Here is a 14966-nt window from a genome sequence, read left to right as displayed (position 1 = left end):
GCACTCAGCAGCCAGCTCACAATTACAACATTGCAGCTTCACCGCTGGCTTCCAACAAGCAAAGTCAATGGAGAAGCCAGGAGCCGGTTGCAAATGGTGATCACGTGATGCTGCACCTAACAACTGCATGGGATTTGCCTAACAATGGCAAGTGGAACTGCTGTCTTAAGTTGACACAGTCACGTGACGTCATGCTTTATGACCATGTCACTTAGCGATTGAGGTCCTGACCCAATTACCATTGTTACTTTAACAGCAGTGGGAAAATATACATCTAGTTCCACTGGCATCTGAAAAATGGGAAATGTTGCAAAAATAACATAGTGTATCACTGAGGTTTACCTTGGTGATCCCACTTCAACCCAACTGGAGAATGAACTTTTACCTGTAAATCCTCTTTTTTTTAACCCTGTGTAATAGAAATTTTATGCATATGAATGCAACATAAGAAGTGATAAAGTAAATCAATTTGTGGAGCACATAGTTGTGAATTATTGTTCTGAACTAATTTGTAATGTAGATCATTATTTTCCATTCAAAGCTTAGCTTCTTGTAATGAGTTTAAAATTCAATTGTGTGTGTGTGTGTGTGTGTGTGTGTGTATTTGTGTGTTAGGCTGAAATGGGAGAGTGTTTTTTCTAGTTTTTCTATGTATTATGTTTTATGTTAACATTATATATTTTTGCCAATGGATTAATATCCTTTCTACATATTTAAGATCTGTGTAAGTTTCAGCAAGAAGTCTGTCTTTTTACAGTGTGCAGTATTCATTGAAATCAAGAAAAGTCGTATTTTTCAATTATGGCTTCCTATATAAGAATAATAAAAAAAAAATAAGAAGAGTGCCATCTTGTTTTATTTCTGCCTCCAAAACTTGAGAAAAACAGTGTAGCACTGTAATTTTTTCTACTGTGTAATTGTATTCAAGATCTGGGACTGTTGAAAGAAGTTTGAGCACTGTAACATTACCACATGAAAAGACACTAGAGCAATAATTTATAATCAGCTGCCACAGATCCAGTTTGTTTTCTTTTCATTTCTATGCTGAACACATTCAGCAGTTCTGTTCTTTCTGTTTTTAGCACTAATTTATTTTCTTTTGGAATTTCTTTTGGGATTGACTTGGTTTAACTTTATTATCAGTAGCACGTAAGAACAGTAACTTTGTGGTTAGCTCTTCTTCCTAGATAATAATTAACAAATATAAATTCTTTCTCTTGGTCTTCTGGAATAGATATGTCATCCAGTTCATGCTTGGCTTGAAAATATGAAATTAAACTACAAGGAAAAATTTAAATGGAGATCAAATGTTGCTTTCTAGTGTACACATATTAATAAAAGCTAGTATGAAGCATTTCTTAATACAAAAAAGAAACATTGTGAAAACAATGTCCTTTTTGGTAGAACAAATAATTCCTTTTATTTTATGGTAGTTATTAGCATTTATAACCTGCCAAAAATCTACCTCATATCTATCTCAAACCTGGCTATAGGGTCACTGGTGAGAACACAGGAAATACATTACCGGCAGCAATTTGCTTCTTGAATGAAGCACATTTAACATTCTGCATCAGATTAATATTAAGAATTAGGTATGAACTGGGGAGATGAAAAAATCTAATTGCCCATTTTTCATAGGCAATAGGCTAAATGCAGCTCAGTGTGATTGGCAATTATAAAGACCTCCTGAAGTTTCATTTTATTACAACCTTATCCTCCTGTGACCAAAGTACATTCCCAAAGCCACCTTCCTCCCAGTCATACAAGAATCCATTCACCTTTAAGTTTTCTAAGCAATTTATCTCTTACAAAATTGAATTGTTCTTCCAAGTGATTGTAATTCACAGTTGCTAATTATACTAGGAGTCTGTCCATTTCAATTGTCATTCAAAACCGGTCTATGTGATAATGGATTTCTCTGTCATATTTCAGAATCCTGCATTAAAATCAATGCTTTTTGAAATGGGGATGGTGGGTTTTTGAAATTTATTTATTTATGGTGCTCTTTAGATTTTCTGTGAAAACCACTCACAATTGCACGTGTTTTTTTTGTAGTGTTATGCACCATGCACAATACATTTGTTTGCTTCAATCCAGGATACCAGAGATGAAACAAAAAGTTGTAGTAATGAAAGTCTCTTCCATTATCTTTTCCACTCAAGTGATGATATGATGTCAGCTCCAATGAAATATCATGTATTTAGGGTTAAATTCAATGGAATGAACTTCTGAAGTTTTCGTGGAACAGCTCATCAACACTGTTGGAAGTGTTAGCCACACAGCCTTGTGGGTAATACACACAAATACTCAGAATCTTGTTCTCTTGAACAAGGAAGCTTATACTAGGAGAAATTGCTACACAGAAATATGTAGGGTTTTATTCACAATTCTTTATTTTTTCACATTTTGGAGGTGCTATAAATAGTGTAGGATAATCAATTTTTAAAAATTGTACATGGACATTTAAAGGATTTGTTCTTTAATCTTTTTTTTTTTTTTTTTTTGGGTACACCACTTTCTTGCATTAGAGCTATCAAATTAAAATAAATTCCTTCCCATCTTTGTTGTTGCAGCAGAACACAACATTTATTTCTTAAACGTATATTGTCTTAAAAATGCCCTTGGCTAAGGTGCTATATTTCTTGAAGAATATCCTGAAGCTGATGTTGTGTTAATGCTGAAAGACATATACCTTTCCTTTCTATATACAATTCAAGAAGTTGTTCTTAATCTTCAAAGATATCAATGGCCTATAGGCAACTCTCTAAGAGATTGCCTACCATGTTCTGAACCTATTTAGACATTATGCACCCCTCCCCTTTAAAGTTTTTCAGAGAACTATTGTTTTTAATAAAATAGGATAGGATCATTTTCTGTATTGTTCCTAGGCTATGCAAAATATTCTCTTGGGTATTATTCGTATCATCATCTCAATAGATGAAGTGTTTAGAATCACTTGTTTAACAGTTTAGTAGCATTAAACTAGTTTCTTGACAGATCCACATATTTACTTGTAACAGTAACTTTAAACTAGTTTCTTGACAACTCTATATATCTACTTGGAGATCCAATAGTGATTATGTCAAAAAGATCTGTACATATCCGTCCATTATTTCTAATACTGGACTGTAATCAAACACACCATGCATTATTCACATGATGGATACAAACAGCCTCGACTCACATGATTCTGATCAACCTCGTTATACCAATGAATCTTCTTACTCATTATTTGGAAGAAGTTTATATACTTCTAATTAGATGCACGTTTTGTTATCTGCAAGTATCTACATCTATAAGGTACAGTATGCTATCCCCAAATATATTCCTTTTAACTGAACAAAATATTTAGATTTATTTCTTCTTAAAACACTGGTAATTCCTTTACAATAATTCATATTGCTTATATCAGTTTTCTTTTTCCTTAAATATTTGTCATTTAAGACTACTTGCATTTATTCAAAAGATTAGTCTCATGAGGAAAACCTCTCCTCAGCTCATGCAGATGAATTAGTCATTAAAGCATATTATCTGGCTGGTTTCACAGCCATCTCCAGGCTGTTTGTCAGTCACTGAAAAAGCTTCTGCAAAGAAAAATAACTGGCCATTATCTTGAAGGAGATTAGAGCAAATGATCCATTAAAGATTGGCATTTATATATATATATATATATATATATATATATATGAAGAACATTTGGTATTAATAGAAAACAGCTATCAACATGCTATTTATAAGTGTTAGTTATAATTTATTTAAGAGTCTTTCCTCAAAAGATGGTTTTTCTCTTGGTAGAACTCTCTTTTTATCAGCATTATCAATAAGGACAATGCAAATTTTGTAATTTAAGTTTCATTTAAATTTTTTGAAACACAGATGTTCCTTTAATTTCTGGGTTAAAGATGTTTTGCTACCAAGCAAAGAAACTTCAGCCATTAAGACTTATTCCCAGGGAGTACTAGAGCCAGAAATCATCCGATGAAATTGAATCTTGGAAGAATCAGGACAGACTCCTCCCCCCAACCCCCAAAAAATTTACACAACATTTAATTAAACTTTGGAATTCACTACCATGAGCTTTGATGCTGCCTACCAGCTTGGCTGACTTCCAAAAAGGGTTGGACCAGTTCATGGAAGCCATGGGGATCAATGGCTATTAGCCTTGTTGGCAGTATGACTGCCTCTGAAGACCATCTGCTGAGAGACTACTGGGTTTCTTTGTACAGTTGGTGACCACTGTGAGAACAGACTTTTGGCCTAGATGAGTCAGGGGTCTGATCCAGCAGGACACTACTTATGTTCTTATGTAAATGGGGAAAAATCATTCTTCTGGTTAAGCATGATGTGTTTTTCACATTTGCTTAATTAACAGGCTGTATGATCTGCTTCTATTCAGTAAATTGATGTACTCATAACTTATTTCACATCCACATTTCAGCATGGTAAAACCTTTATCACAGTGATAACAAGATACATAAATACACTTTGTATTAAAAAGTTATTTGTAAAGAAATTAAATTAAGAAGCTATTTATAAAGATATATGAGGGATGATCAAACCTGACATTAATGAACTTCCTTTGTTACTGGAATACTGCTTGCTGTGATGGTTAAGCTATGAGGATGAAAAAGAAACAATTTGCTTCCCACCTGGCTTTAATAAACTGTACTGTAGGAACATGATAAATAGCGCCTGCATAGCTAACATCTGCATATCAGGCTAAGGGTTAGCTTTAGGGAGCACATCTTCTTCACATGCTTCTGTGTAATCAGTGAAGGCTACAAATTAGTTTGCTCACTACAGTCTTGCCACAATGTGCCACAATTTTTAAAACTGATTTGGAAAATGGCATCTCCCATTCTTTTCCCAACACAGCCCTACTTCTTTTATATCTCTAAGAATGAAAAAATAAGAATTCCCTGATTTGATGGAAAGTTTCCCCAAAAGTATCTTGCTAGTCTGTTCCAATATGGTATCTAGAGCAAGCCAAGACAAAATTCTGGTGCTGTAGTTTTGTATGTTCTGGGAATTTTTCAAAGGCATATTAAAGCATAAGTACTCAAGAGAGAATATTGCTTTAATTCAGTCAGCATGTCACTAAAACATAAAACACTGAGGCTATTTATTCCTGTACAGCAAGGGATACTAGCTGGTCATTTTTAACTACATACTGAAAGGTATTGGGATTTGATTTTTCTTCAACATTCTGTTGGTAGCTGTACATTGTTATAGGTAAAAGTGAAACTTTAAATGAATCATAGGTCAGGAACAAATCATTGATCAAAGTCACCTGAAACTGAAAACCATGGCGTGACAACAGCTATAATAGAGCCATGGAAATTTTATAGGCAGGATAATTCAGTAAAACGCATTCAGAATTGCTTCATGAAACCCGTAAATATGTGTATATGATTAACCTTAGGTCCTGGTTTTTGACTGACACAATTTTATTTTTATATACTTTAAAATGTAAAGTTGTATTAAGTTTATACAATTTTCTAAAGATCTGAGTTAGCTACATGGCTCTGTAACATGGAAGTACCCATCATATTTTGAAGATTTCAGAGTTAAAAATGCTTTAGTTTTAATAAAAAGAGCTTCGATTTATCTCCTAAACCCAGACGTATTCGAAGTCTCTGTGGCTTTGAAATCTCGTCTGCCACAAAGATCAACTGCTACTGTATTTTACAGATAATGTAAATACATAATAGATAAGATGACCTATCTCTATAGAAATGCAAAATACTTCATTATCCGCTTTATTTTTCCCAGTGCAAAATTATCACTTTTTTTATTGCTGATAAAAAACATAACTAAAAAGCAGTCCTTTGTGCTAACCTAGCTTTTAAATTGTATCAGCAGATTTACATCTCCAATTTTTATCTAGGATTGTCAAAATTCATGGATATTAAAGGAAGCCCACTGCTCTATAAGAGATTAATGGCTTATAAAAATACATTTTGAAGCATTTTGACACAGGAGCCTAGCAAAGCTGTATTCCAAGTTTACCTCAGAAGACAAAGACTTTGTGAGAGCTATTTTGCATATTATCTGTTGGGGAGGATGTGCATTTTGGTTAAGAAAATACATGTGAAAACAGATACTTCATTCTGCTGAAGAATACCGTTATATTATAAACAAGCCGCTTTGCTATCAGCTTATTCAGAACCCTATGGACTCTAATCTCATTAAAAATCCCCTTAGACCTTTATGTCTATATGTTTATTGAACAAATATTTATTTTATGTAAAATACCAGAATTTTTCACATTGATTTTTTTTTTTTTTACTTTAAAATGTATTCCTTCAAGAAAAGCAAATTCACTTTTCATTAAACTAAAGCGTACTGCAATTTTAGACTGGTTTGATATCAAATAGGTACCCAGCTCAGCACATAACTCACTAACAATTCACTTTCTGATTCAAAAATTTAACACCACATGTAATACGCTTCCAAGATGATGTGTACCTAAAGAATGGGAAGTGAAGCTATTTATAGTAGTATTCCAACTGATTAATGATAAGATTTAAAATAATTTAAAATTACTCAAGTAAAAATCTGAACAAATTTGATTAGACCCAATATAAATGTAGCATAAATAAATTCTTATAACAAAAAATAAATAGGTGTCGTTGGGTTCAGCTCTTGTTTCCTGTATGGTCCACCTTGGCCTACCTTTAGTAATAACTCATAGTATTTCAATGGACATGGTCCACGGTCAGGCTTTATCCAGGCATGGCAATAAATCCGTACCCAAAACTCAACCCCACATTCATTGACTAGCTAATAGCAGAAGTTTCACAGGCTCAACACTGCAAAATAAGTTGCTTTATTGCAGACAAGAAGGAAGTAATATTGTATAGAGCCATGGATATGGCCTTGAAGGGAATACTTAGAAGCCATTAAAAGAAACAAGGGCAGAAGCATTTCTTAAACCCTGGGAAAGGAGATAGTGGGAAAAGGCTCAGGCTGGCCCTTCCCTGACTCAATAGGATATAAGAGGTAGGGAGGTAAAACACAAGCAGACTTTCAAAATTCTGTTACTATAAGTATTGTTATAACCTTACTGTAGAGCTGGTTTCTTGAGCTGGTCTACCTCTACTGACATATTATGCAGAAGCTTTATATAATGCAAAAAACAGAATCAAGTCCTACACACACACACACACACACACACACACACACACACACTGTATGTCCGTCCGTCTGTCCCAGGGTTTATATCCTATCTTTTTCCTCCTGCCCTTTCAGGTCAACATCCCCTCAAGGGAATAGACAGACCAACTGATTGATTGACTACTAACACAGTCCAAGATACTTGCAATTTTCCCCAAATTAATAATGAAGGCATCTTCTATTGCTCTTTCATAGTCACTATACGTTAGCTCTTTCTCTTTAGCTATTCAATGGTCCTTATTTATGAAGGACATTTAGTAAAGGGACTCTGAAAATAATATCAGTACATATTGGGTATGAATGCACATATGGAGTCCTTGGTGCTCCCTGAGCTTGGTTCTCTTCTGTTGGAATGCATATATATTACAGAAGCAATTCTCTGAGCTAAGAAGACCCCAAGCAATTTAGAGGATAAAAGTTAAGGCTAGTAATTTGAACTGGGTTTGGAAAGAGGTTAGCAGGTAGTATTGATGGATATAATATTATCCTAACAATAAGTCCCAGGTAGGAATGTATAATTATTAAAGCTATAAAACATATGTGCTTTGAAATTGTGTAAAGGCAATGAAAATGTGTAGCGTATATTTTGTATTTTGAAGAAATAGCTACCAGACATTCCTGCCAAAATGATAGCCATTTGCTCATGAAAAGTCAGAAGCGATTGAATAACATTATGTGTATGCCTCTGTATGTGTTTCTGTCTGTGTGTTTTTTTAATTACCAAATTACCAAGTAGGTAAATGAATTCTCCTCCCTTATTTCACCAGAAAACCCATATCCTGAATGTTACATTCAGATAAAATTTGTGTAGACATTAGTGTTAATATGGGCTTTAGAAAAGATGAAATGGGTCAAAGGACTTTCCCTTCCTGTCATTATCAGTTGTTGTATTGTTTTTATCAATATTTGTTATATGAATAGTTTTATATGAATAGTTTTCTCGATATTGTTTTACTGAAACGGTATTAACTTGTCATATGTTTATAGGTTATATTAACAAATTATCTTGTTAATTATATTGTTAATCAGTCCACAAAATGAAAGAAGCAGGCAGGGTGCCTTAAATTATTTATTGGCTCTTGTTGAGACAGGAAGCTTTTACATAGGAGTAAAAGCTTAAGCAAAGGTGTGTGTCCAGTTATAACTGTGCTGAAAACGCGCTGAACCTGCATTGGCTAAAAAACTTTTAATTTCCTAAAACTAAAATCACTTTCCTTCAGAGAACCAGTTTGGTATAGTGGCTAACGCACCAGGTTAGAAACTGGGAGATTGTGAGTTCTTATCCTGCCTTGAAAATATTCCCAAGAAAACTGCAGGGATTATCTAGGCAGTCACCTGGAGCCAGGACTGAATCAAAGGTATTTAAAAAAAAAATTTTTTTTCAAGTCAGATTTGACTTAATGGATACATCTGTTCAGTTTTCTTGGCAACCACAGGGAAGTGACTTGCCACTGCCTTCTTCCATGATGGAGTTCCATCTAAGGACTAATCAGCCCCTGACTCAGTTGGAGAAGATATGATTAGGGCAGTAAAAATACAGATGATCACTAGGTGGCAGCAAAGAAATACAGAATACTCTCTGTGCTGCCCCTAAGCAGTTTTCTGAATTTTACAACCCAGATCCTGCAGCCCTAGATAACAGTACATCTTTTGCACATCTACTTAACAGTAAGTTCCAGTGGGTTGAGTAGATCTTATTTCTAGATACATGGACAAAAACAGTCTAAGACTTCTTTGAAACAATGACACATTTGATTTTTAAATATATATAAATGTTAAATATACCTTATCAAGCAATTTTTCTTTCATTAGGTCAAGGTCAAGAGTTTCTGTACAAGTACTTGCAGCACCACTTTTGAGCTGCACCTTATGAAATTGCTTACAGAAATCTGTCAGTTGAAACATATTTGATTCCCAGTAAGCTGAGTAATGTTTAATGTTAACATCTCATCTTTAAAAACCATTATCAATATGTTTATCTGCCATAATTAATCAAAGAATACTCTTTTTTGAGCTAGGGATTCAAACAATTCAGTGATATTAGATATAAAGTATTGAAAAGATAAGGAGTTCAGTGACTTGATTGGGTAATGGTTTTCCTGCTGGCAGAAACAAAGAACGCCAAATAAGCTGAGAGGTGGTTACTTCCTTGGTTGTTGAAATTTCCAGACATCACCAATGCAGATATCTTTCTGCTAAATCTGCCATTGTTTTACCGGGATCTGACAATCAGCAATGTAGATGGAAAAGGCTGAGATAATGTTTGCACAACATTATAACTGTGGAAGGATCAATGGGATCATTTTGATATAATTTTATTCCCTAGTACAAATTCCAAGAATTTGCTGAACCTGTGAGGTCACGGATGAGATCTCTGAAAGCACCCTCTTTAGTACCAGATCCTTTGCCAGCCAATTAGATATGCCAGTTTACTATAGGAGTGAAGTGCTTGCTGTCAACAGCCTTTTTGTGTGTATGGATCAACTAGAGTATGGAGATTGTGCAAACTTTGAGCCTAGTAATGAAGTACCAGTTAGGCAGGGTGAGCAACAAATCAGATAACAAATTTATTTCACTATGTTAAGAATGTCTCATGGATTTTACTATTACAGTAATTACAGTACTTAGGGATATAATCCAATCTTCAGTGTAAGAAACACCCACAGCTAGGCCCATTCTTATTTGAGGGTTTTATAGAAGCTTGCCAAAGCTCTATTAAAAATTATGATGATTGCACAACTTCCTTCTGCAAATCAAAGATAAAAATTGCCTGTTAGTAGTTTAAAGTATGAATGAAATGAAAATATGAACGAAATTTTTTTGCAAGGAGAAACAAGGTAATTGTTAATTTTGCTAGAAGTTTGTGAAGTCTGAGAAGTCTGAGCTGCAGTTAGCACAGGTCTTATTGATTTAATAAAGCTTCTCCATCTTTGTTTGTAGAATATATAGTCAATTTGGTATCAGTGTTGTCCATCCGGCAATGTCCATATATAAAGTAATCTTTTAGGTTTTTGGAAGAGGTATTTACCATAAACTCTGAATTTTCTTGGCAGACCACTATTAGTCTGTCTCCAGATTCTTTTCACACATCAAGGTCAAATTTTCCCATTATTCCATACGCTGTTTTACTCCAAACTTTACAGACATTTTAGTTACCTCTAATTAACATGACATCTCTTTTTGTTGTTATATCAACAAAGTGCTGCAAGTCATCATATAACTGTTCCATTTCTTCTGCATTTGTAGTTTGGAGCACAGAATTGAATCACCATGATACTCACTGGCTTGACTTGAACTTGAATTGAGGTCATTCTATCATTTGAGGGCAGTATCCAATCACCAACTTTGACACCCTTTTGTTAATAATAATGGATACTCAATTGCTTCTATTATTTTCTTGTCTGCAGTAGATCCAATGGTCCTCTGATGTGAAGTGACTTATTCCAGTCTCTCTCAGTTTGCTGGTTCCCAAAAAGTCAATGTTCAGTCTTACATTTCTATCCTAACAAACTTCTCTTGGTTCATGGTTCTGTCAGTAACATACAGATATTTGCAGAGATCTTTTGTCTCACACACATCAGGAGCTGAAGTCCTTTGGGCCTTAATCTCACCACATCATAAGTACCAGTGCTACTTGTACTTTTGGGGGAATGAGTTGATTGCCCCATGAATCAGAAGTCACAGTATAGGGGGAAAAATGCCTATAGATTAGAGAATGTTAAATTGTATGGATTGTTGGCTCATGCAACATGATTGTGTTCTTAAATATGACCCTTAAGGACAGTTACAACGTACATTACAAATTCGCTGTAATATCTAGAACCACTCAACCAAAGTTAAAGAACACTAAGCTATTCTTCTTAATTGTAATAGAACGGTTTCTTGATTGGTGGTCTCTCAATCTTCCCAGTTCCTTGTGTGTTATGTATATTGCCAAACCAATATAAGGAAGCCTCATGTAAATGGTACCTGACATTAATGCTTTACAGCCTCTAGAAGATTCTTTCAAACAAACTTCCATAACAAATGCCAGTGGTTCCTTAGCTGTTTAAACTGTTTAAAAATAAATTCTTCATTTTTTTGTTTAAGTATTACCTGCATTTATCTATTTACAGACATACTATTTTGGAAGATGGAACTCTAAAGATTGCCAACGTTACCAAAGCAGATGCTGGGAGTTACACATGTATAGCAACAAATCATTTTGGGGTAGCTAGCAGCACTGGGAACCTGATTGTGAAAGGTAAGATATTCTTTACCAGGTTGTTTTCTCTGAGCTCCAATAGGACATCTTTGAATTTATAGATCTTGGGAAGTTTTATGATCTTAGATGAAATTTGCAAATAGACTTCTGAAATGCTACTTTCCTGAAATATATATGAAAACATATAGGAATTATGTACTTTGAAAAATGTAATTGCCAAATTTGTTAGTTTCTTCTTTATAGGAAAATCCTTACACTCACACTCACAATTATCTTTATGCATACTAAATCTTCTTCCTCACGTTTCACACCAGGTGTGAAATTCCTTTCTCACCCTGTAGAAAGATAGTATTAATAAAAATGTTCACTGAAAATAATTTAGTGAATGCCACACTCACATATAAGCTCCAAGGTTTGTAAAACTCTTAAACCGAATGTATTTTTTTTTTAATTGCTTTTGCATCTCTTTTGTTCTGCTTTTAATATACTGCTGCATCCTTTGTTAAGAAAATGTGCATTGTTCTGAAAATACTGCACTCAGGGCAGGAATTCAGATCAGAAATCCACAGGCCACTCAGCAGAGTGAGCAGAAGAGTGAACACAGTACAATCGACTTACTACATTGTAAGGCAAAATAATACAGCAGTCTTTCTAAAGATGATCCTCTATAACAGATTGGGGGCAAGATTAGATAAGACCATCAACTGCAAGTATAAAATGAACTAAATATACCACACTTCTCTAGTATATAAACCCATCCCAAAGGTTAATGACTTTGGACTCCCTGCATTAATACATTTTATATGAAGCATGTTTGGTGCTGCATATGTAATTATTGATGAAAGCTCCTTTCTGTATGCATTCTCTCTTCATCAAGACAATTTTTTGTTCTGCTTTTAAAGCTAGCATATACATTTTTCCATTGGTTTTGTATTTTATTGCCCATTTTAATCCCATGAGCAAATAATGCTTTATATGCAGAACCCCAATGGTCTCCCATTCAGCAGTTATCTTACAGGGCAAGTTCTGCTTAGTTTCAACAACCCAACTCTTATGTGTCTGTAGTCTCTAGGCACATATATGCTTTGGTAGCGTTTTATAGACAAACATATAAAGTTTCCTTTATGAGAGAAGCTAACCAAGAACTGCATGTGGTTTAATCAGTTTTACCAATTCATTGATTTTTATGGAACTAGAGAAAATAGCTGCAATTAGGAAAACAGAGTGAACATATTTTGTTTTGCTTCCTCTTCCTGCTGTGAGGTTTCCCCATTCCTTCCTTGCTCCATTACATTGATACATTTATCAAGCTACTGATGCTGCGACAGAAATGGTGCCATTATGTTTAGAAGAGAATGTTGCTTCTGGTACACTTCCAAATAATTGTCTGAAAGAAATAAAGACTGCAATTTCGTACACAGTTGAACTGGTTTAGGATTATGGTGTTAGGAGGCAAAAGTGCTGTCCTTTTTTTCTCTTAATAACTACTAAATCAACACTAAAAAGTGGTTATTATTGGCTTTATAATAATGATAGTAGTAGTGAGTCTATAATCAAGCAAAAAATTGGAGCTCAAATTTATTGTCTAGTACTCTGCTGGACCACATTGCTGGTTATCTGACTCTTCTAGCATTTAACTTTATTGATTTAAGCTAGAGACTCCTCCCCACAAAAAATAAGTACTGCAATTGATGTAAGATTTTTTTAAAAAAACTCCAAAATACATCAGTGTAATTTGTCTTGCTGTGATAAAATTAGTACATATTCCTGTTTTCCTTGCAATACCAGTCTTATCTTTCCCAAGTTATAATCAAAACATAATTATAATACTGTAGCCAGTATTCTTCTTTTAACATACCTCAAGGTTCCATAACATGTATTTAGAAATGCTCTTTTACCAAATTAAATGGAATAGTAAAATGTCAGTAGTAGCATTTCTAATTGAGCAGATGTGCTGATACTAATGCTTTAAATTAAATTGTACACTTTTGATGAGCATTCTTGCATCTGATATAGTAAGTCTTTATAAATCTGATAAACACTTTTCATCTCCCTCTTCTTGAGGATGGGAGCAGGAGTGAAAAAAGACCATGTATTGGAAAACAGATCAAAAGATATTGATGTACTGCTTTGTAATCAGTCACAGTTTTATAACCCAGACAGTTTAATTCTGCCAGACCAAAGTGAAAGGGGGGCCAGTTTGCTTTCTTGCCTATATATCTACTTTTCTATGCATATTGCACTGTGTGCTATAAAGGGATGCTGACTTCTGTTAAAGCTAAATACACACTATATGTACATTCATTTGTAAGAATATATTAGAGTGTGTGTGTGTATGTGTGTGTGTAAAGTTTAGAGCTGTAAAATTTGGGAAATGAATTTATTTTTTAAATAATAATAAGTTTAAATAATAGTAATAATATAGTTAACAACAATAATCAGTTTCCTGTGATACACCAAATCTCCAGTGATACATTTAATTTGTTTAATCTTCAGTTTTTCTTGTCCTATATTTGCATTTTTTTTACTGTAGCATCCCCAGATGTACATTGTAGAAATCTGCTGCAGGGGATAGCAGAATCTGTCCTTTGGCCTTTTAGCATAAGCACTATGGATATTGACTTTCTTGTTCACATTTATAGCATGAACTGTTGGCAGATAGGAATTTTTTATACATTTGGGATCACTAAATTGATATTTCAGTATCTGGCTGATATCTACTTAACTATCACTTTTATAGGATGACTGCTTCCTACAAAGTATAGGTACTTAATTCATGTTTTGTTAAAATAGCTTAAGAATCCCTTTACTTTGTCATAAAGTCAAAGTGATTAGTTCTGACTCAGTCCTTTTATTGACTGCTTATATGCCATTAAGTCGGTGTCAACTCTTAGAGACCACATAGATAGATTTTCTCAATGTCCCTAACCTGGTCTTCCAAGTTTTCCAATGGTGCACCATCACCTCTGTAATTAGTCGATCCATCTTTGCCAGCATTACAGAGAGACGGGTCTTCACATAATGTGTCTGAAGTATGATAATTTGAGCCTGGTCATTTGACCCTTGAATGACAGCTCTGGGTTGATTTGTCCAATGATCCATTGGTTCGTTTTCTAGCTGTCCATGGTATTCTCAGGAGTTTTCTCTAACACCAAATTTCAGATTTGTCAATACTCTTTCTGTCCTGCTTTTTGAAAGTCCAACTTTCACTTCCATAGAGTGTCATGGGGAATACCATTGCTTGCACTATTCTGATCTTTGTAGGTGTAAACACATCATGGCATCTATATATCATTTCTAAGGCCTTCATGGCCACTCTAACATGTGCTAGTCTGTGGAGTCCTTAGGATTCTCTGAGCTTGGTTGTCTTCTTGCAGACGTTTCGATATCCATCTAGGTAACATCTTCACTGCTAGAAGGGAGTTGGGTTTGCTCTCTGTTTATGTACAGTAACTTGTCCTGTCAGTGTTGGTGGGGGAGTTGTTTTTTCCTTGGTAGTTCCTAGATTAGATTGTTGTTTACTGCTTGATTGTTTGTCTGAGTTGGTAGCTCCTCGATTAGGATAATGTTTACTGCTTCACTGTTT

The 14966-nt window shown here is 34.6% G+C and overlaps 1 protein-coding gene across 2 annotated transcripts in view; it reads left to right on the top strand.

Moving 5' to 3' along the window:
- LOC103056103 (contactin-4) overlaps window positions 1-14966 on the top strand; it is a 247391-nt gene that overhangs the window by 150917 nt on the left and 81508 nt on the right. For both annotated transcript variants that reach the window (XM_088134333.1, XM_088134332.1), the window contains exon 9: window positions 11292-11419. In XM_088134333.1, the coding sequence (XP_087990459.1) occupies window positions 11292-11419 (128 nt within the window). The remainder of the gene's footprint in view (window positions 1-11291; window positions 11420-14966) is intronic.

The sequence above is a fragment of the Python bivittatus genome, unplaced genomic scaffold, assembly GCF_059951505.1.
Source record: "Python bivittatus isolate LINGU-HERP-01145 unplaced genomic scaffold, Pbiv_v1 ctg000080_np1212, whole genome shotgun sequence".
Taxonomy (NCBI): Eukaryota; Metazoa; Chordata; class Lepidosauria; order Squamata; family Pythonidae; genus Python; species Python bivittatus.
Note: the sequence above shows the minus strand (reverse complement) of the source record. Positions and strands in the feature narration are given on the sequence as shown.